At 36.5% G+C, this 24,446-nt stretch overlaps 1 protein-coding gene across 4 annotated transcripts; it reads right to left on the bottom strand.

Moving 5' to 3' along the window:
* Positions 1-796: 796 nt before the first annotated feature.
* Positions 797-24,053, bottom strand: TMEM33 (transmembrane protein 33). 4 transcript variants are annotated; one of them, XM_055588426.1, is made up of 7 exons: positions 23,920-24,053; positions 21,485-21,579; positions 20,762-20,949; positions 16,996-17,063; positions 15,949-16,082; positions 11,171-11,254; positions 797-1,097 (listed from the first exon to the last, which is right to left on the bottom strand). In XM_055588426.1, the coding sequence occupies exons 1-7, from the start codon at positions 23,962-23,964 to the stop codon at positions 965-967; spliced, it is 747 nt and encodes a 248-aa protein (XP_055444401.1). In that variant the 5' UTR covers positions 23,965-24,053; the 3' UTR covers positions 797-964. The 4 variants fall into 4 exon arrangements, with proteins under 4 accessions (XP_055444401.1, XP_055444404.1, XP_055444403.1 ...); XM_055588428.1 differs by lacking the exon at positions 797-1,097 and adding an exon at positions 4,482-9,929; XM_055588430.1 differs by lacking the exon at positions 797-1,097 and adding an exon at positions 10,063-10,214.
* Between the last annotated feature and the right edge of the window lie 393 nt (positions 24,054-24,446).

The raw sequence follows: 24,446 nt of genomic DNA, 5'->3' as shown, positions 1-24,446 counted from the left end.
GTGAAAGAAAAGCTCAGGAGGTATTAGGTATGACTTTAGAGGTTGAGTGAAAAAACTGGCTTGAAACTCAACATTCAGAAAACTAAGATCATGGCATCTGGTCCCATCATTGCATGGCAAATAGATGGGGAAATAGTGGAAACAGTGGCTGACTTTATTTTTTGGGGCTCCAAAATCACTTTAGATGGTGATTGCAGCCATGAAATTAAGATGCTTACTCCTTGGAAGTAAAGTTATGACCAACCTAGACAGCATATTAAAAAGAAGAGACAAAAAAAAAAAAAACAGACACATTACTTTGCTAACAAAGGTCCATCTAGTCAAGGCTATGGTTTTTCCAGTGGTCATGTATGGATGTGAGTGGGACTATAAAGAAAGCTGAGCACAGAATTGATGCTTTTGAACTGTGTCGTTGGAGAAGACTCCTGAGAATCCCTTGGACTGCAAGGAGATCCAACCAGTCTATCCTAAGGGAAATCAGTCCTGGGTGTTCATTGGAAGGACTGATATTGAGGTTGAAACTCCAGTATTTTGGCCACCTGATGCTAACAGCTGACTCATTTGAAAAGACCCTAATGGTGGGAAAGATTGAGGGCAGGAGGAGAAGGGGACGACAGGATGAGATGGTTAGATGGCATCACCAACTCAATGAACATGAGTTTGGGTAAACTCCGAGAGTTGGTGATGGACAGGGAGGCCTGGCGTGCTGCAGTCCATGGGGTCGCAAAGAGTCAGACACGACTGAGCGACTGAACTGAACTTAGAGGTTGAGGTTTATTTTTGGCTGTGCTGGGTCTTTGTTGCTGTGTGAGGGCTTCTCTCTAGTGGTGAGCGAGCCTCTCACTGTGGTGGCTCCTCTTGCTGCAGAACACAGGCTGGGCACACTGGCTTCAGTAGTCGCAGCAGGGGGGCTCAGCAGTTGTGGAGTGAGGGCTTAGTTGCCCCACAGCATGTGGGATCTTCCTCAGACCAGGGATCCAACCTGTGTCCCCTGCATTGGCAGACGGATTCTTAACCACCGGATCACCAGGCAAGTCTTCAGAGGCTGAGGTTTCGCCAGGTGGCTGCAATAGGACCATGGGTAAATGCTGAGGTCACTGCCAAAAGAAAGATTCAAAGGACATCTTGAGGCCCTTGGAGAAAAAGGAAATGAAGACAAGGATAAGGTGAGAAAGCAGGAGTGTCTGTGGAATGATGGTTCGCCCATTGGCCTTCCAAGGCTGCTGGTGGGATTTCACCTCAGCAGAGCTTTAGGGTTAGAGTTCTTTTTCCTGGATTTGCCTTTCAATACCTCAGAGCAGAGGGCAAGACTGTCAGGGAGCCATGCAGCTAAGCCTTAGGCCACAGGGACCTGAGGATTCCCTTTCCTTGAGATGTGCCTGCTTTCCTTTCCCTTCCTCTGCTCTCTCTGGTAAAAACTGAAAATTGCTGGCAAGAGTATGAATAAAATTGAAGCATTGTCGGGTCAAAACTTGGGTATTTTCTTGCACAAAAGGCATCTGAGCCAGAAGAAGGTCTGTGACAAAGAAGGAGCACAGAGATCTTTAAGATGTTAGTATTTTTTCTGTTAAGAAAGAAAGACAGTCAGTCCTCTGGTGGGTTCTAATTATAAGGGTAAATGTTAACTCACTTTGAAAGAATATTTTATTCTCAGCAATGTATCTATATAACTAAATTATAGTTTATATAATTTATAACTAAAGTTATAAACCGTATCCAAGTGCCCAAATTAAAATTTTTTCTAAAAATTATTCCAATATTTTTGTAAGAAATATTCTGCTTTCATTTTTAAATTGAGGATTGTCAAGAAAGGAAAACAAAGTTCATATTATAAACATCAGTTCAGAATAGGCCCAATAATACAGTTATGTCCTAAAAGGAAGCTTAGTTTTTCAGATAAAGTGGTAAAAAGGGAAATTTCTAAACACTTCAAAAGATAAACTATATATTTTGGATATTACTAAATTGAATTGTAAAACATGAACTTGATAATTCTCAAGTTATCAGAGTCAGTTGTTTCAGATCAGAGAAACCTCCATATACAACTGTAATACAACTGTATTTTTTTTAATGAGTTAATGACAAAAAAAGATATCCATTTTATTCTGGATCACTACAGGTTTGGGGGCTTTCCAGGTGGCTCAGTGGTAAAGAATTCACCTGCAAAAGCAGGAGAAGCAGGAGACGAGGTTTCGATCTTTGAGTTGGGAAGATCCCCTGGAGAAGGAAATGGCAACACACTCCAGTATCCTTGCCTGGGAAATCTCACGGACAGAGGAGCCTGGCGGGTTACGGTCCATGGGGTCATAAAGAGTCGGACGCGACTGAGCACACACACAATCATAATTATATATATAATCAATTACATATAAGTATATATACATATGTTTATGATTCCTAGAATGAGATCTAGAATGAGCACGCATGCACCCCAAGTTTCATTTGTCTTGAGGGTTTACTACTTCAATGAAATGGCCTATTACTCTTTCAAGTCTAGGAATGATTAGAGTTCTAAATTGAAAGAATTTAATGCCAAGTTATTTACCTCCATGTTTGGTTAACAGTAAGTACTCTCTTCATTTGAAGCACTGACCTAGCCCCTGTTTCCAGTAAGCCCACCAAAGCCCCACACTCTGTGTTCAAGGAAAAAATCTTTGGATACACTGTCTCCTTTAGGAGGGAGAAAGCGAAGTGGGAAGGCAGAATCTTTCTTACCCCTTTCCCTTAAAGGTGGTGGTCTTTTATCTTTCTCTGAGGACAACAATTCAGGGGGAAAAAGTCTTTCTTTTACAGAAAGACACTAGAATTTTCCCTTCCCTTCATGTTATGTTTATTGTTAAAAAACTGTTAAGCCTTTTTCATGTCCAGGCCTTACTGTTAGTCAACCATTTCTAGTCACTCAATCGAAAAGACCCATGTTAACTATTGTTAATTTAATACCAATCTTTAAAAGGATCCTCATCCCAGGGACGGGGGAGCCTGGTGGGCTGCCGTCTATGGGGTCACACAGAGTTGGACAGGACTGAAGTGACTTAGCAGTAGCAATCTTTTAGAAACACAATTTTTACTAAGTGGAAAAGAATAGTGTGAGTTGTTTAAACTAGAAGAAAAAGTAAACAGAGGTAAAAATAGGGATGACCATGGTAGAGGATTCTGAGGGCTGGATGATGATAATATGGAAGTCATCATACTGTTCTAATTTTATGTATGTTCAAAACTCACCAGGGACTTACTTCCCTGGTGGTCCAGTGGTTAAGTCTCCAAGCTTCCTTGCCAGGGGACACAGGTTGATACCTGGTTGGGAAAGTAAGATCCTCACACATCTTGAAGCAAGGCCAAATCCCCCCAAAATGAACAAAAGAACACCTCACCATAAAAGGTTAAAAAAAAAAAACAGACAAAAACTTGCTGACCAATCATCTGTTTAGACTGGTGACTCTCAAGGTTCTTGGATGACCATTTCTTTGAGGAGTCTCTTCATTCAACCAAGCTTGAAGAATGAGATGACCTTTCCCTTCCCAAAGCTCAGAATTACTTCTTAAACAGTTTCAGATATTCCCATATGCTAAAGGAAAGAGCATTATGAACTAACAATGTTTTAGTTTCTAAGACCTTACCACTAAACCTTGAGGAAATCAATTCTCCTAAAACTATTTGTTTACCTATCAAAATCGCCTTTATACAGCTGATTTCCATTATGTGCCTTAGATAATAATCTCTAAGTGGACAAAGATTTAACTCACCTTAACAGTGTTTTGCTTGCTGCTGCTGCTGCTGCTAAGTTGCTTCAGTTGTGTCTGACTCTGTGCGACCCCATAGACGGCAGCCCACCAGGCTCCCCTGTCCCTGGGATTCTCCAGGCAAGAACACTGGAGTGGGTTGCCATTTCCTTCTCCAATGCATGAAAATGAAAAGTGAAAGTGAAGTCGCTCAGTCATGTCTGACTCTTAGCGACCCCATGGACAGAAGCCCACCAGGTTCCTCAGTCCATGGGATTTTCCAGGCAAGAGTACTGGAGTGGGGTGCCATTGCTTGGTAACAGTTATTAAAATTGCCACAGAAAATATCTGCCAACTCTAAACACTTCCCTCGAAGGGAGATACTGAGTATCTTCTATGTTATCCTGTGTTGACTTACGACTCTGAATATATTGTATATTGTGAATCATTTTAGGGTTACAAATAACTCATCCATTTAGGCTGTAAATTTCACTAGATAAAAAAGTACAGGGGAGCAAGCAAGCCAATAGCTAAGAGATACAACTATAATTTTTCTTTTTTTTCCAGTCTCACCTTAGGCCACATTTTTTATCCAGCTTCATACTAGATCACAAAATTATACCAGTCTTCTTATTTGTGATGAGCTAAAGAAAACAGAAGAGTTCAAATTCACCTTATTCTAACAATAAGGCAATGAAGCACAATAGAAAACTAAATTCTAATTGTAAATGTTTTTTTGCAACATAACATTTTCAAATCAGCTTAAATCCAGAGAGATTTTTTTATTACACAATTTGATTTTTACATCAATAAAATCTTAGATATAACAATACAGATGAAGGAACAACAATTTAATTTGTATTGAAATAAATATGAGATACACAAAGCACATACAGTGGAAAAGGGTCACAATAAATTACAAGTGGAGACATTATTTTGCTCAATCACCAGAGAAAGCCCTTGACACTTCCAATTTCACACCATCAAATTTATCATTCTTGCTGATTTAAGCAGAACACAAAACAAATATGGATCCCAGGGCTTACTTTCACAGGTACCAGCATAGATAATTCTCTACAGTGATCCAATTTGGAAATCAGTAGGGACCAGTAAATCACTGCATAAAAGAAAGAGTGAATGAGGTCCTTTTTCCTTAGTGTCAGCAGGCTATGATTATTATGTTTATTAGATTCTCTTGAAAGGACTTCACATTTTCTCAAATATTCAGGAGCAGTATATTTCCCCTCTGAGCCCTATATTAGCATTTATGTGCTTTGGTCTTGAATACACAGTAATGATGAATTTTTCAATTTATTTTATAAATTTATATAGTCTGGATAGTATTGGCCTGAAGAGTATATAACTCCCCAACCTGTATAATATTCGATATTAAAAATGGATTCAAGAGAAGTTACTAAGAAATGCTGACATACTGTATATACAAATTTAGTTCAATATATCCCATTATATAGAGCACCAGAGCAATGCATTTATTTTAATCAAGCAATTTTCTATGACTCTCTAATCTTTGTGGCCCTTTTACATTTGTTCCAATATATACATATCACAAATGTTGCCTGCCTAAGACGTTGCCCATTTGGTCTCAACTTACAAACATAAACGTAAGCAAAAATTCATGTCAAAAGCATTTATCTTAAAATTACAAAAAAAAAAAAAGTCAAAAGTTTGGAATTTAAACTGTTATGAACCAAGGGAAAAAAGAAGTTAGTTCAAAAGTACTGAGCACATATATGTATTTTTTAAAAGTAGCTTCAGAAAACTATGATGGAAAAAGTAAAATGATTCTTGGGCCTTTCCTTCTCCTGGAATATAAGGTAATTTTTAGATTCCAGCAAAGATATCTAGCAACAATTTTTTCCTATCATTTCCTAAGAAAAAGGAACTGGTTTAGACTAAAAAAATACTGTACTTTATCTCTGGTCACATCAACTCATATTCAGTGCAGGTCAGTTTTCCTATTTGCACTGCCTAAGAGGACAAAGACTACTCTAGAGTTAAGCCCTCACACGGAGGTGTGTTCCTCCTAAGAACCCTCCTGAATACCAGCTTAGAAGACACCCATGTCACAGAGTAACTACCACCAGGAAACTTCCCAAACATTGAGCAGCTTCTTTCTTATCCTTAATACCAGATCCAAATACAACTTTCCACCCAGAGTATTAGAAGAGGACTGGTCATTAAAATAATTTCTGGAAACAACTCCTGGATTTACAAAACATATATGCCTTTGGTATACACTAAATCCATTGAACTATGCCATCATATAGCCTCTCAGAATTCTCTTAATTCTAGAGAAATTTCAGTGAGGTGTTAAATGAAATTAGCTGTCTCTGTAACTCAAACTGAATTTACAAATCTAGGCACCATTCCTAATATCCAAAATTATCGACATGCTTTTGTATTACTGTGAAGTCTTAATTTTAAGAGATGGAACTGGCTGTAACTTGTTTACCTACAAAATGACCATGAAAAAAATTAAGTACCATTTTCTCTATACCTGAAAATGAAGGTGAAAGAACAATTTTATAACTGACATGTTTAGGTAACTTAGGCACTTAGGGAAACAAAAACAAAAACAGCAGAGAGACTATGATCTGAGTAATACCACTAACTGGCCTATTCTATTTACCTAGGAAGCAGATATTAACAGGGTACTTACTCCAGCTTTTGAACGTTTTTGTATTTAAAAAATGTACTCAAGAGTAAATGCTTACTAAATATTTACTGAATGTTGAATAATTACATATTAAAGAGAATCATGGAATTCAGGCCCTTAGTTTTATGGCTGACTCAGGATTTAGTGGCATTTAACCTTTCAACATGGCATGATAAACAGCTGGGGACTACTTGAGGAAAGAGTGCCACCTACTGCTCATCAGCATAACTGGTTACTTTCTCCCTTGAGGTTTTCACCACAGAATAAAAATCAGCTTCAATCTGGGTGAAAGCATTAAGCTAGCAGATCAAAAAGGGCTTTGGGTAGGGGGTGGAGAGGAGCTTCAGACCTGTGTTAATTAAAACACATTTGTTAGCATTACATAAGGATCTTTACCACAATCCCTCAAAATTAGTTTCATTCATTCTGATCTCAAACTTTATTAAACAAATTTCTCTTTGGACTGACATTAAATAGTTAAAATTCATGAGGAATCAAGTATACAAAAGGAATACAGAATCTTTGTTAGAATAAAGTAGATTCTGTAGGAGGCCTACACCTGTCCAAGAAAGTTTAATATTTAAAAGTGCTAGAAGAGCAGCACTATACAACTTCCTAAACAATCAGATAGTCTAGATGTTAAATCAACTGTTTTTAAACACATAAAAATAAATTCAGCTATGCTGTATTTAAAATAAATTCAGCAGCTGTAACTTTTCCTAGTATACTCATTCTATATACTCTATTATAATAATTTCCTTTTTTGTTATACATTTTGCATTGTGTAAATGACATCCAAGACATACAATTTTACTTTTTTGGCCTCGCGGCATGTGAGATCTTAGTTCCTTGACCAGGGCTTGAACTCACACACTCTGCATTGGACTGGTGGAGTCTTAACCACTGGATCACCAAGGAAGTTCCTGTATTTCTTTAATTTTAACTTGACAGACATAAAGTTACACTGTACTTTCAGATGTCAAATGAGCTGTCTGTACATATTCATACTGCAAAATTCCTAACTACAAGTTCATGCAAACTAAACATCTAGCAATGCTCAAATTGTAGGATTTATTTTTTTATGAGTTTAGTGAAAGGAAAGTGAAAGTGTTAGTTGCTCAGTTGTGTCCCACTCTTTGCAACCTCATGGACTGTAACCCACCAGGCCCTTCTGTCCAGGCAAGAACACTGGAGTGGGTTGCCATTTCCTTCTCCAGGGAATCTTCCCGACCCAGGGACTGAACTTGGGTCTCCTGCACTGCAGGCAGATTCGTTACCATCTGAGCCACCAGGGAAGCTTATTTATAAGCCAAACTTTTCTTTAAAAAATATATCAGAAGTATAATCCCATTATATGATAAACGCCTCAACTTCTGAAGCACAGAGAATTTTAAATTTTAATAGTATTAATGTTAAATTCTTTTCATTAAAACCCACCTAAGTTATTTCCTTTAGGAAAATCTTTTTGGTCAATAATAATTTTCAAAATAAAAAACAGGCATACTTAACAATCGTGGTTAAAAGAGAGCACAGAAAGGAAATCAATAAATGGAAAAACTGGTGAAATTTAAGTTCCACATCTTAGTAGTTAATATATTGTCCCAGGGTTAATTTCTTAGTTCTGATAAATGTTCTATAGTTATGGAATCTGTTAATACAAGGGGAAGCTGAGTAAAGGATATATAGAAACTCTACTATTTTTTACAACTTTTCTACAAATCTAAAATTATCTCAAGATAAAAAAATTGTAGAAAACAAAGAAACTTAGTAACTTAAAAAATAAATATGCCTTCAGCTGCCATAATTTCTTGATATAATTCGAATTTGTAAAAACATCATTAGAAATAATATATTGTTTACTTAACATTAAAGTTACTTTATTGCTCTAGAAAATTTAGTTTTTAAAACCATCAGATTATACACATAGTGACAATGAGTGCCCCCCAACAATCGACTGTGTATTATGAAGCTTCTCTACCTTTGTAGATAATATTACAAAATTACAAAAATAGCTGGTTACAGTTGAGCTATCAAGTAAGTATCACATTTCTATAGACCAAAAAGTAGAATAAAAAGAAAACTGATGTTACTGCTAAGTCACTGAGTATATTTGAGAAATCCAAATTACATGCACATAGAAGAAAACTGGTTACAAAAACCATTACATTACTCTGCATTAACATTTTGCAATGTTTTAAACATTTCCAATCATGCAATAATAAATAAAGGTCAGAATGAATTTTAAAAGGGAGTTGATGGAAGCTCAACAAATGTGTTTCATATGTTAAACAACTCAAATCACAGTTGCATAATACATTCAATTCCTCTAAATTTATCCATGCATTACAAGACTGAAATGCACACTATTTCCCCCACAACTCCTCTGGCCCCATTCCCAATCAATAACCAACACCTATAAACCTTTCTATTTAATCTTTTAAATGAAATTTGATAGGTAGGTATGTATGATCTTCATTATTATTTCAGAACAGATACAAAGTTCAGTCACAGCTCAATCTTCACTTACATTCCTTTCAAAGGGCACCTGAACTGGTGCAACTATCTATGAAAATTCAAGCCTAAGAAACTGAGAAAACTGGCAGTCAAGAATCTGATCTAAGTAATTGTATCCACAATCCTAAAAGGATTTACTATTTGAGAACTGTTACTCAACCTGTCTCTGAGAGGAAAACTGTATGACTACTGCTCGCTGATGTAAAATGCTTAGGTGACCACAAGTGTTTACCCAGTTGGTTAACAACCTTTGAGTTGGGCCTGTAAGAAAAAAACCCCAAAGCCACAGAAGTAAATATGAAAATAAAATTTTGGAAGGTCAAAGTATAAGATACATAAAGAAACCCAAAATAAATCTGTCCTGATGAAGCAGTACAAAATTTACATAAAAGCACTTTGAAATTAAATACAGAAGGAGGGAAGTGTTTTTGTTACAACCATCAACCAAAATTACTGAATGGCAAAAGAATACTGTCTCAAAGTATACTGAATTTACATGTTAATATTATCATAATGAACTCATGCCAGATGTAAATTCAGGTTACCAATTAGATGAAAACAAACTTTAGAGCTATTTTTACCAGACAAATAAATGTACTTCATGATAAAGGCACAGCAGCATCTAAAGAATTCCTGATACATTTATCACAAGATTCAAACTTCCTTAACTATTAACAACACATCACAATAGAGTTTCTCAGAAAGTGTTTGATAGGCTTGACTAAACATGCCAGGAAAATGATTACTTTTCTTTTGAGATGCATTTATGTAAATTATGTAAATTGCATTGAGGTCAGTTTTACACCTGGAATTATCCATCCCTAGCAGAAGAAGTACCAGCAGCTAACAATGCTTATTTACATTGTGTATAACTTAGCTGGATGTTACACTATGCAACTGTTGGTGCCAGTCTGCTTATAAAGGCAATACTCTGGAGACAAAGTCTTCTCACAAACAGTGGGCAAGCAGGTTTCATTATAAGATGTTCAACAACAATTCTCAGTTCATTAAACAAGGTCCTGCAACATAAAATATGTTTTCTTTCAGAAACTCAATGAAAAAGCAATGTGATTCAAGAGTAAATGCTGATAAAGGGCTTTGCACTAAAGAATCTGAATTAGTAATAACCAGGATGTACTGCAGGCAACATACAGAATTAAAATTCCCCAAATCAATACCTGTGTCCTTTTTTGGGGAAAATATTCATTTAACAAATGGCTCTCTAAGGGCTGAGATTAGGGATGATTTGTATTTCCTTTACAGTTGAGTCACATAATCTTCACATCTGACTTACGCAAATTCAACTAGGTTTAAAAAAAGAGAGCAAGAATGTGAAAGTTATCTAGTATGAGCAACCCCTCCTACCATTTCCTTAAAAGAACATACTGCCTCTTAGAGCCTTCCTCATCTGAAAAATGGGAATATGTACTTATTGGAGTCACAGTGAAGTTTCAATGAGGAAACTCAGAAGATGCTCAATAAATATTGCTGTCATTTAGTTGCTGAGTCGTGTAAGACTCCGTGACCCCATGGACTGTAGCCCACCATCATTCCTCTACATCTAAAAAGTACTGAGTTCCAAACTTCTTACCCTGAGGCTCAAGAAGTTTTACGATATGGTTCCAATATACCTTTAAAATCTCTGCCCTAACCACTCACCACTCAGAATTTCCCTTCCGGTCAAACAGGCCTACATATGTGCCCCTTAAACTGTGTTTATCTTACTGCCTCTGAACTTGTGCTCCTATTGTTTTCCTACCTAAAATGCTTTTCCTTCTTCTCACTGTCTATTCAAAGTCTTTAATCCTTCCAGAACAAATTAAAGTATTTTGTGAAACTTTCCTGGGCTCTTCCTCTTCTGGCTCAATGCTCTCTCCTCTCTTGTGGACTACAGTACTGATACAATAAACATGAAATTCATCACAGGTTGACATGTGAATACTACATCCTGCACTACTGTTTCCTTTCTTATTTGTGATGTGTTTCCTCAACTAGGACAGTACCAGGAGAGGGAGACTTTTGTCCTACACAGTTTTAAATTCCTTACACTTTAGCACTGTTTTAGATGTGGTCAAGAAAACTCCAGTCTTAATGTCTGAAAAGCAAGCACCTCCTCATCAATCCTAGAACTTAGATTCGCAAAAACATTGCTTGCTTCTAAATTCTAATATAAAAGTTAAATAACTCTTAAAAGTTATAAATGGTATATTTCACAATACTATTAATAAATAAAACAGATTTAAACTAATCACAAGCTTACCGACAATATGGATTTCTTCGAGAAGAGTATCGAAGAGTAAGGAATCTATAGTATATAAAAGGCTGAAACAAACTTCCTTGACCACTGAAATAAACAAATACAAGGGAAATAAATACACATTATCGATTCATATGTATGCTCAACATTTAAAGGCAACTTAACTGGACAATGTGTTTACATTCATCAAATCATCATAATAATATCTATCATATCTAAGTCCAAGTTATTCACGTAGGTATTGTTAAATTTTTTAAAGCTACTAAATAAATCAGAAAATGTTATATAAATGCTTCAACAACTTCCATTAATAACTGGTAATCAAGTTTTAAAACTTTTTATAAAATATTTAAAATGAGAAGTAGTTTATTTGGTATAAACAAATAAAAAAATTAATAAAACCATATAGGCTCACTAGTAAATGTGAGTATAGGCTAAACATAGCCTATATTATTTATTTTTCTTGGTTAAAATGACAATCATAATACCCCAAGAGTCATATACATGTTTCTGAAATTCTAAGTCTGGAATCCTTCCCTAGGAAAAACTATTTTAAGATGTTCACTAAAACAACCATAAATAAAACACAGCAAGAACCTAACGGTCTCCAGGCAAGAATACTGGAGTGGGTAGCCTTCTCCAGGGGATCTTCTCCACCCAGGGATTGAACCTGGGTCTCCTGCATTGCAGGTGGATTCTTTACCATCTGAACCACCAGGGAAGCCCAGTTGGGTAGCAGGGCTAAGTAAATTATATGTATATTTGATGGATTCAGTATGCAATTACTTAAAATCTTGACTACTGAAAACTACACAGGAACTCTGAACAAAGCAGGATATAAAGCTATACATATTATTACAACTATATTTTAAAAATCTTGGGTAGAATAAATGCATCAAGATCCTAAATGTGGTTTGATTTTTAGGTTAAATTTTTTAGCCTCCCCACTCACCCTTGGCAGACCCACAGAGCTTGTGGGATCTTAGTTCCCTGAGTAGGGATCCAGTCCCAGCACCCTGCAGTAGAAGCACAGAGTCCTAACCACTGGACTGCCAGGCGATTCTCCTTTTCAGCCTCCCTGCACCCCCAACTGTATTACTTTCATAATAAAAATTTACATGATTACAATTTATAACTAGATATATCTACTTTCTTCAATAAATCATGTGATAAAATTTTAACTCTGTATATTGAAAAATAGAGGCATTACAGAACACATTAAGTAGAAAAGACTATCCAATGAAACACAAATTTTCCATCATCCAAGTTAGTTCCTTAATCAGTTATAGCAGTCTCTAATATAGCCTTCCAGAAATTTACATCAAAAAGTATATATAATGGCTAACATGCAGCGCTCACTCTGTAATGCACTGAACTGTTAACTCTAGAAAGGAAGTGGTATTATCATTCCTATTTTAAAGAAGAAGAACCCTGTGGATGTACCTAGAGTCTGTCATACAGAGGGAATACGTCAGAAAGAGAAAAGTAAGTATCATACATGAGCGCATATATATGGAATCTAGAAAAGGTACTGATGAACATACTTGCAGGGCAGGAGCAGAGATGCAGATGTAGAGAAGGCAGAGAAGGGACATGTAAACACAGGGTGGGAAGAAGAGGGTAGAACAGATTGAGAGCAGCACTGACATATATGCATCACCATGTGCAAAACAGACAGCTAGTGGGAAGCTTCCATATAGCACAGGGAGCTCAGCTCAGTGCTCTGTGATGACCTAGAGGGGTGGGATAGGGGAGCGGGAGGAAGGGTCAAGAGGGAGAGGCTATATGGACACATATAGCTGATTCACAATGTTGTACAACAGAGACTAACACAACGTTATAAAACAACTATACTCCAAAAAAAAGGATGAAACAGAATGAAACATATATGCCTTGAAACACACACCTCAAATATAAATACCCTACACAGTTCTCAACTAATTTTAAATTTACTGTATCTTAGCAATCATCCCCTATCACAACCCACAAATTATCTTATTCTTTTTACAACCTGAAATATTCCATTTTATGCATGTACTAACAAGCTCTCTACTAATGAACAAACCCAAAATGATCATCCTTTTATCTGTCTTTGCACATGTGTGTATATTATATAAGATAAACTAACTCACAGACTACATGTCTAAGATAAACTCATAAACTGTTCACTTCTAAATACAGAGTTTTATGCATTATTGCTACAAATTTAACTTAATAACAAGGCCTTCTAATATTAGACTGTGCTTCTACCATGAAAGGTAGCATTTAAGGAATAATGACTTGAAATGTTTAATTTTATAATCTGTGTTATAGTCAAGTGACATACTTGAACCATTAATAGCTTCTCTTATTAGGGAATTGAATAATACTTTATTACTTAGTTTTCCTTTTTAAAAATAACAACATGATTCTTCTATTTAAATATTTTGGTAAATTCTCATTTCCTTTACAATAATCTTAAAAATTAAGATCAATTTGTACATTTTAAGTGTTTAAATAAAAGACTAAACACCACAACTGACTTAATATACTAACATAGTAAAACTTGGTATGCCAACAAAAAATTCACTACAGTTCCAATAATGAGGTTTTTTGTTTAAGTGTGCTTGGCATCTCAGCATTTCACTGTAATTCTCTTCAGCTTACTTAAAAGGAGAACAAACTATTCTGCTTATTAACCTGAATAGACACCAATTATCTCCACATACAGAGTTAGTTTTGGTAGCTACATTTTAACTTTCACTCAGATACATAAAGCAAATCACAGAATCTGGGGATACCCAAGACCAGGCGACCCAAGAAACAGAAAAATGAGCAAGAAAGTAAGAGGGTAAAAGGTTCCTTTCACCAATATGATGAAGATCACAAAAAAAGATGAACTAGCTTCTAGGGTGAAAATTCCAGAGCTGAATTCCAGAAGACAAAATTCCAGAGACAAATACAGCTGCATCAAATTCTACACTTAATATTCACGGAACGTTACAATTGGAAGGATTTTTGGAAGTTACTAATTTCAACTACTATTAGTTTTTTAAATGTAGAAAAATAAGGCCCAGAAGGCCTAGTTAACTGTCAAATCAACCAGAATCCAGCTCCCTGACACCCAGTAAGAAGTTTTTCCATTGTACCATTCTGCTGCTAAGTCGCTTCAGTCGTGTCCGACTCTGTGCAACCCAGAGACGACAGCCCACCAGGCTCCCCCGTCCCTGGGATTCTCCAGGCAGGAACACTGGAGTGGGTTGCCATTTCCTTCTCCATGTACCATTCTAGGACCCTATTTAAATTATATTATCTAGTTTGGAACCCCACAGCTTAACAACATGTGGTGATCCTGGAATTTTCAGAGGAAAGTATTATTTACAACAATGGTACAGATGTATTTATGAGGAAATCTAAAAAACTCTCTTACCAGCTTAAAGAAACACTGCTAAGGAAATGAGTAACTGTTGGTATATAAAAACCTCACTAGTTAATCAAGGCAATGAACATTAAAATGAAATATTTCATAGACAAAAATGTTACAAACTAATGAGATTATGGAAAATAGGCAACACAGATCTATTAGAGGGCAATTTGGTACATGGTCTATTAAATATAAAATATACCCAGCTTAGACTCAGTAAAAGTATATATGGATTCACACAAAAGTATAAGCAGACAGGTAAAAAAAATGGTTACTGCAGCAACATTTGGAAAAGTAAAAGTCTGAAAACAAATGGCCATTAACAGGGCAATGGGTAATAAAATGCAGCATAATAATATGATGGAACACTATACAGCCATTAAACAAGACAAACCAGAACTGTGAATGTCAATATAAACAGGTCACAAAAACATACTGTATGAGTAAAAAAAGCAAGATGCACACCACTGATGCTTGTGATGTATAATAAAAACTAAACAAAGCCCCACACCCATAAAATAAGATACATTTCCTACCTATCTGTGTAAGTACTTTAAAATAACTACATATATGTACTCATATCAAATTCCTTAGCTCTGGGAAGGAGAGGACAGAATTGCAACTAGCCTTCACAGTTAAATGATATTTTAGTTTTTTATCTGTAATGTCCTATTACCTGAGAAACTGAAAATTGAGAAAGCAATAATCTGGGAAGAAATGTAGTTTTATTTAGCTATTTTCCTTTACATATTTTTACATTTTTTAAAATTTATTTTTTAATTGGAGTATAACTGCTTAACAATGCTGTGTTAAGTTTCTGCTGTACAACAACATGAATCAGCCTTGCCCTCTTGAGAGAAACGTAGTTTTATAACTTAAATGCAAGAATACAGATACTGAGGTCAATACTATCTTAATGTTCTATTTTCAAAAGGAAGGTTTTCTTTACTTACGCATTCTTCTCATAACTAACATTCAAAATAAGGAGGTGGCAGTAGGCAACTATCAATGCCGACCTTAACTTTTCACATTTTTCTCCAGTATGGGAAAAATAATCTCAGTAATGTTACAATGGACTACATTAGCCTTTCTAAGACTCTTTCAAAAGTAGTTATTTGGAAGATAATTTTAAAATGTTAAATAACTCATAAGGAACAATAAAGAAGACCGATTCCTAGGTTTACTCCAGTCGACCACAGCAGCAGCGCTATCGTAGTAGCGCTCCACCGTCACATGAGAAGGCGACTGCCAAGATCCATTGAGCTCTACATGTCAGGGTTTACTTCAACAGATTTAAGCCGCATGAAGTTTGAGTTGATACATTTATTATATTCACTTAGACATCAGCCTCCTAAAATAAATGTATTTTTATTCTTACCTGAAAAGCATAAAAACTGTAGCAGGCATCAAGAATATTTCATTACAAGCAATGAACTTCAGAATATTCTGTTGATTAGCGCTTAATTTATCCAAGAGAGATCTCAGCAGAGGTAAACTATTTGAACCCTTTGCCTTAAAACATAAGAAAACAAATATTAGAAGTCATGAAAGCATTTTTGATCACTCAATTATTTTCTTTCCTTAGATAAATGGTATATCTAACATGCAATACAATCCAAAGACAATTATTTGAAAATGATGGTATAAAAATTTACAAACCATTCAGTTAGGGACAAAAGTTAACATATTTTCCCGCTTTACTGTATTTTCTATATTTGAAGAATTAAATAGAGAACTTTAATAAAAGCCCTTTTCATTCATTGATGCTTTGTTTTCCTTAAGAAAGATTAGATTATTCCACTAAAAGTGGTGCTGATTTCTCTCAACCGTAACAAAATCTGGCTATGCAGAAACATAAAGTATCTGAGATTCCTTAGTTAATTAAAGATAGAAATCACAAAGTTCAGTTACTGCTGTAACCCAAGAACTATGGAGATAAAGAAAAAGGCCAACACAAGGCAAATTTTTGGATATTTTAATTTAAACTTCAGTGCATATGCAGTCAATCTGCCTGGCACATGGAGGTTATTAGGCTAAATGTTCCAACTCAGGAATAAGAAAATGTTTTAGAAAAGCATTAGTTTTGAACATTAGTGTAAAGAAATTCAGTACACTCTACTCATCTAGTATGTTAAAATCACTGACAGAACAAGAGACTTCTGACAACTTATCAAATATATTTCAAACTTCAGACACTCCTCCAGGAATTGGACAGTGATTTTAATTACAATCCATTTTGAAAAAATGTACTATTTTATTGAAACAATAAAAAATTCCAAAATTTTCAAATCACTAATTTAGAGCAAGTCTGTAAGGAACATAGGAACTTTCTGAGACACATGCCCAAATGTCTTAGAACTCAAATTTGTGTCAACTACCTGTAAATCCGGGAGTCAAAAGACAAGGCCAACACTGTTTTACTTACATCAAGAATCTTTTTTGTGTATGTGGCAGCATGAAGCAAAGAAAATAACAAGACTGGGAAAATGCTCACTGAAGAAAATAATTAAGGAAAACATTACAAATTCATCAAGTACTTTGCACAACAGGGTATGTATTATGTTCAAGTATACATATCTGAAATAGCATCTGCTAAAATGAGTTCACTGATGGCTTCTGTTTTACTGATACTTTATAAAATGAAGTTTTTTTAAAATATGTAAACAAAGTCATTTTTTTTAAACCCACAGTTCTTTTTATAAATAGTGAAAAAGTTTTTTCACCTATTTCTAGTATATAACATATTGTGAACATTTGCTAAATTAAAATCTAGGCCACCTCAAAGTGATAAGTAATACGGCTTTTAATCACACAATGGTCATTCTGGATGGAATCCCTTAGCCATCAAATACCAACACAGTCTTTGTATTGCTTTCATCAACTTAGGAAAGAGTATAGGGTAATGGTTTAAAAAGTAGTTCCCAAATTTTCCTCAACTATAGATATTTAATTCCTTTTTCCTACAGGGACTTCATTATTTTCAGATACTGTTCCAATCAAGCTTTTATAGTCAAGCTTTCATGGTTAAGGTATTCTCAATCTGTACAAATAAAAAAGACATTGTATACCTGGTTTGTATATATACTCAATTGAGAGTTTCATCAGTTTTAATTATAGACATGAACAAAGAATCCTTATTTTAAGTTTCATCATTTGGCTTTTTGTGATAGATAATATATACAATTTTCTTTTAGCTTTTTAAAAAAAAATGGAAATTGCTCAAAATACTCTATTTATCCCAACTTCTGCTAGGTTGATAACAAAAAACCCCCACTTGTCCAAGTTATTTCCATGAAATGATAATAGACTGTTAATCATAAATGGCAAAAACACTTGTCCTCAAAACAGTAGCAATTTATAAAAAATAATCCATGATATTTTTCTACACCAAATGGAAGCTTGGTGTGAGGGAAATGATGCCCACTATGACACAATCTGAGTATCAAATTCATTATAACCACAACTCATCATTTAGGACCCAAAGGTTCCCAAGTTCCCACCGGCAAGTAAAACACTGACCCACAGGCAAGTGTTGTAAGAATTCTAACTCTCTAACATAAAAGTTCTCCGATTAATATCCTGACCAAACCTTCCCTGTCACTTCTAAGAATTAAATAATATGCCAATTTATGAGAAGAGATCACACATACATAAAAATAGCTTTACACTTTTAACAGAACCCTGAATTCAGAGTCAAGGTATCTGGGTCTCATTCTTGGCTCTGACACTAACTTCAGTTCCCTAGGCCAAGTTCCATCTTCTGTTGTACAAATTTGCAGTGATCCAAGCTGCTGCTGCTGCTGCTAAGTCGCTTCAGTCGTGTCCGACTCTGTGCGACCCCAGAGATGGCAGCCCACCAGGCTCCCCCGTGCCTGGGATTCTCCAGGCAAGAACACTGGAGTGGGTTGTCATTTCCTTCTCCGTGATCAAAGCTAGGGGTTTCTAATAAGTCCTATCTCTAACATTCTATAGTTCAGAAATCCTTGATAAGATACTCATAATTTTAGCATTCATTGTTCAACTATTCAGAAAATTCAAGGGACAAAGAGTGCATAACAGAAATAGGACAATATATCATCACCTTTGTAAGAGCAAAGATCAGAACATGACTTTGGGCTCACTTTTACTAATGTAATACCTAACTACTTTAGGAATCAGATTAGTATTTCTTGCCAATTAATAGCTTATGTTATTCCCACTACATACTCCCCTCCCAGTAAGAATTAAAGAACATTAAATCCTTAATCTTCAACATTCCCTAGAGAGGGCACAGCAAATAACTGGACAGAAAAGGCAAAGAGGATGTCTTCACTGTTGTGAGTCATTTTTTCTAGAAAACACAGTTTCTACCATTTCTATTTTTCTCTTCAAGGAAATTTTAAGCTACTAAGGGCAGAAACAAGAATCTCTATATAATTTCCCATTATATCTCAGAAAAGCAAGAATTTTAATATTGCTGATTGTAAAGAACCTCAATGAATGTGGCTGATAAAAAGAGGTCAATCCAATATGTCAACAAACGTGCTTATCGCTTACAGCTGCAGGACAAGGATTATCTAGCAAGTTTTACCTACACTACTATTTACTTGCCAATGTGCTATCAGGCCGGTTATTTTAAACTCCTTGAGCCTCAATAATACAATGCTCAAAATAATTTTCTTTAGAATGTTGCAAGGATTAAATACGTCAAGTTTATATACACTGGCAAAATAGGTGCTCAAAAAAATTTTCATTCCATTCTCTTTTCCTTAAGACTTGTGTTAGAGACATATTTTATTGTGCTTTCCATTATGTACAGTTGTATCATAAATATTCAAGAACACTTAAGAGCAGCACTTCTTAAAGTACAGAATATTTTCCTGAGGGATGATTCAAGGGGAGCTGGGTAGATGGGTGGACAACTGATTCAAATGATTGAGTTTAGGAAAGACTGGTAACTCTTAGTCTCACAATGCACATTACCGTATCAAAGGTCCCACAGTAAAGAATCTGTTTAGCAATGTTAAACCTATTGCTTCCCAAACATCAAACTGCAGAATGTCTTCCCCTCCATTTAAAAAATACCTATTATCCCACAACATATTTCTGAAATGTGTAAACATACAAATTCCAAAAATCGATGAGTCTGTCCTTATTTTCTACTTTGTGCTGTGCTGTGCTTAGTGGCTCAGTTTTGTCTGACTCTTTTCGACCCCATGGACTACAGCCTGTTAGGCTCCTCTGTCCATGGGGATTCTCCAGGCAAGAATACTGGAGTGGGTTGCTATGTCATCCTCCAGGGGATCTCCCCAACCCAGGGATCAAACTCAGGTCCCCTGCATTGCAGGCTAATTCTTTACCATCTGAGCCACCAGGGAAGCCCAAGAATACTGGAGTGGGTAGCCTGTCCCTTCTCCAGAGGATCTTTCCAACCCAGGAATTGCACCAGCGTCTCCTGCATCGCTGGCTTCCCTGGTAGCTCAGACGGTAAAGCGTCTGCCTACAATGCGGGAGACTCGGATTCGATCCCTGGGTTGGGAAGATCTCCTGGAGAAGGAAATGGCAACCCACTCCAGTACTCTTGCCTGGAAAGTCCCGTGGACTGAGGAGCCATCAGTCCACGGGGTCACAAAGAGTCGGATACAACTGAGCAACTTCACTTCTTCACTTCACTCCTGCATTGCAGGCTATTCAAAGCAAATACTAATTTCTTTTTACTTTATTAATTACCTCATTCTCAGCTTAAATATAAGTTATTTCTTGATTAATTTCCTTTTGTTTCTAGCTTACTTACAGTTAAAAGATAGAGCTAAGAATTTCTCTTTTCTTAAAGCAAGACATCTGGGTATCTTCCCAAAGAAGGTGTGAATTAAATGAAATAAACTTACATATTAAAATATAAGTCCTCCATGGGCTTGTGCTTTGAATCTGAAATTTGCAATATCCATTGCTAACAAAGAAGTTTATAAGATCAAATATTAAAGTTCAAAATTCCCAATCACCTCTTCAAAATTTGGACTTCACATTTTAAGAGTCAGACACACTCTTACACTTAACGTATCTTCTTTCAAAAGAAGTACCAACAAACCAACCAACCCAGGCTTCACGGAACACCCTCATTGCTGAATCCTTCCAGTAGCAAAAAAATAATCAAAAGTGATGTCCCTACATTCAGCAGGCAATTTCACTGTCAAAACGGTAAAAAAGGATACTTGTAACAGGGTAGGAATTGACAAAGATGAGTGAATACAACAGGTAGTGGCAGCTGTCCTCTAACAAAGCCTGGGCCAGGAACGCTCTGCTTAACTGGAAGTGTGGTAGTCTTTGGTGCAGCCTCAGAGCACTAGTGAGAGCATTTGCCAGCAGAGCACGTTGGTAAAAGCTTGCCGCTTCATGCAACCTGCAAATTACAGTGGAGAGATCATCAGGAGACATAAACAGCTACCATACCTCTTCCTCCTTTGTGAATTGCATCATAATTGCACAACACCTAATACCTAAATCTATTACTTCAGAATAGAAAAAAAAAATTATGTGACTTTACTGAAGCTTTTTAGAAGCATCATTTTATATATATACCCAACTGAACATTTATTTCTATTGAAGTATAACTGATGTACAATATCCAACTGAATTTTCTAAAGCAGCCATTCTTCCTCTTAAACACTCAAAAAGGCGAAAAAACATGAACTCATCCCCACGTTCATTTTCTCTCAGATTTTCAATGTGATGTTACTTTTCACAAAGCACATAATATACAATATACCTCCAGTTGGTACTATTACTAGAATATTAGTACCTTTAAGGATGAGACATGTGTTTTATTGTTTATCAAACCCCTGGCTGTTTAACAAAGTGTGACATCTAAAAAGGTACTCCAGAAAAAAATGACTGAACAAGTGAATACCAACAGCAGAAACTTGTATAATACATACCCAAGAAGAGGCAGAACAAACAAAGCAGAGCAGTAAACTGTGAATAAGCGAGAAAGCCACATTGCTGTGTCCAGTTTATTGGCCATCATGAATTGCTGAATTTAAAAAGAAAAATACTGTAGTTAAATTAAGCTTGCAGATTATGTTTTAAAGGATGACTATTTTGCAATTTTATTCCTATTCAAAATGTCTCACGGCTCCTGTAGCAACTGGTTTTTTAGGTGTAACTCTTAGGGCAATTGTTTCTTCATCAGTGAGTTTCTTCTTCTCCTGAAAGCTCCCTGACAAGTCTTTCACAGATTTCTGTGGCCCTAAACATCCACATATCACTTTCTTCTCCACTTTTTCCTCATTCTATCTTTTCTTTTGCTGCATTTTGCTAAAAGATATGTCCATCACACTAATTCAACAACTTAAAATTGATCTTCTCAAACTGTATTTCATATTCAAATTCTAAAGTGGCTTTTACATTTTTTTGAAAGACTCTACATAAACAATTTTTACATCAAGACCCAAGATAAACATGTGAGTATATAAAATAAATTTCACAAAAACAATACTTTTACTATGTGTGATGGATTCTGCTATTCTGTATTCTATTTAATGTTTTAGAAACAATGTTTACATTAAAAAGGATTTCAAACCTAACAGGTTTTAACCTGGAGTCTCAAACACTGCTGGAAGCAATCTAACTTTAATTCTCTTTCGAAAGTAGAGAAAAGTTTAAAAAACTCTGGGGAAAAAAACGCAAGCCTATTTTAAAATTCAAGGATGTTTTTAATTTTACTGCAGGCTTTCTAACAGTATGCAGGTAATTTCAGATACATGCTTCTGGGTTTATTCTATCCAAACCTACTACATGTTACTCTTGTAAATTTAAATGTTCACCAGTAAGTCAAGAGGAAGGATGAATCCAGCTTACAGTGCTCAGTTTCTCTACAAATATTCAGACTGTACACGACTGTCTGAAATTTAATTTTAGAACATTTCTTTAAAATCTATTTGTTTAGGGTATTCATTTTGTGATAAATCATTGATTTTGCATTTTACCTCGTACACTTTTACGCATGTGCATTTTTTAATTACACAGTTTAAAAAAGATCTAAGAAAATGTATTGGTTTACATTTTAAGACTGAACTGACTGACCATGACAAATAATTCAGGCAAAAAATATCAAAGGATCTTTGGGTGAAAAAAAATACTGAGGTGAAAAATTATTCACATAATCTTAAAGTATCATGACACAGAATACTTTTTATTCACAAAAACAGTAAGTTATCTTTACCATAGAGAATCTGGTGGACACCACCAAAGCCAAATGACCAAACTCCAGTGATGGGATAAATCAACATAAGATGCTTCCTGATATATATAAAATGCCCTGAGAAGAACGAAATCTCTCTTATTTAATATTCCTACCAAGCATTTAACCTGAATCTAGTCGGGGGAGGGGGGCGTGGGCGGGACAAAAAATTAGACAATTTCAATTTAAGGAGCATTCTGCAAAACAACAGGTGTGGACTCTGGTAAGACAAAAATGGGAAGAGAAGACCAAAGGAATTATTTCAGACTGAAAGGGACCAAAGGCCAGTAAACACACTGCAAGTTTTTTTTATTGAGTTTGGACAAGAAGGAAGCAATTTAAAGGACAATTAAGGAAATTTTAATATGAATTGTATATTAGGTAGTAACAAGTAGCAACGTTACATTTGCAAAATGAACTACAAAAATTTTTAGGTAACTGCATTGTGGTCTGTACAAAAATGTACTACATTATGGGTTAATTATAATGACGCATGTAACTCTGAAATGGTTCAGCAAAATAAAAAAGGTGTGCACTGAGAGAGATGCTGCACATTTTTAAAAAGTGATTGGCTCAATTCACATGCTTAGTGTTTAAGTACAATTATGCTTCTGGTACAAAAAAAAAGACAATAAGCAGCAGATACGCATCCTAAAAATAAAAGTTTACATAAGCTTAATATTTCTCTTCGTAAAATGACGAAGGAGGAAAAGAGAAAAAAACCGCTCTCCTTCTTTTGCTTAAAAAGCGGCAGACCTGTTCTCTGCCAGCCCGCGTGTGCGGAATGAGGCGTGCGTCACAGCACAATCTCAGGTCGCATCTTCAACCGTGGGACCTAGGACAGAGACCGAAGGGTGGGAAAAGACGAGAAGGCCCTCTGTCCTCGGCATTCAGGTGGGCAGACAAGTGAGGGCCACTGCTGGAGGCCCGCCTGTTGTCGCTGCCGAATCAGAAACTTTAGCTCCGTCTAACGTCTTAGCTTACGATCGGCTCTTTCCCCACCCCCACCCCAATCACTAATCCCAGTCCCGAAAGCAAAGAGCCGGTGGAACGCCTGGGACCCGACTTTCAACACTCCCAGCTCCTTCCTAACTTGCAAATCAAGCCAAACGATCCTGTCCGCTTACTTACCACTGCGCCCGCCCCTTGGGGGCCGTTGGGGGCCGTATCCGCCATGGGGGCGCTCACACTAGCGTCTGAGACGCTGCAATCGGGAAGGGAAAAAAGAAGGAAGGTCAGCGCCGGGGCCGCAACTCCGGGAACCGGCTTCCCTGTTCTCTGCGAGAGCTTCCGAACCTTCACAGAACAAAAGGTCTCGCCGCTTCAGTGTAGCGGACTGTCCCAAGGGCACCCGCAACGGCCGGAAAATACCCGCCTGGCACGGCCAAGAGCAAAGATGGGTTTCCAGAAAGACCGAGACGAAGGCGGAGCTTCGGAACAGGACCGACCTAACGCCACCGGCTCCAGGTTATTGCCGAACCCGGAAGTGCTCGCTTCGCTTCCGTGGGGAAGAGGCGGTGACGCAGAGGGGAAAGCGGAGCGGTGCCCTGAGGCATGACGGGAAGTGTCGTTTTTCTTGCTTTGGATTCCCGTTTCGTACACGCCCATTGTTCTGTAAGCTAAGAAGCCCGGCAGCCGAAGCAGCTTTTGCCTCATCG

Source organism: Bubalus kerabau, chromosome 7 (assembly GCF_029407905.1).
Source record: "Bubalus kerabau isolate K-KA32 ecotype Philippines breed swamp buffalo chromosome 7, PCC_UOA_SB_1v2, whole genome shotgun sequence".
Lineage (NCBI taxonomy): Eukaryota > Metazoa > Chordata > Mammalia > Artiodactyla > Bovidae > Bubalus > Bubalus kerabau.
Note: the sequence above shows the minus strand (reverse complement) of the source record. Positions and strands in the feature narration are given on the sequence as shown.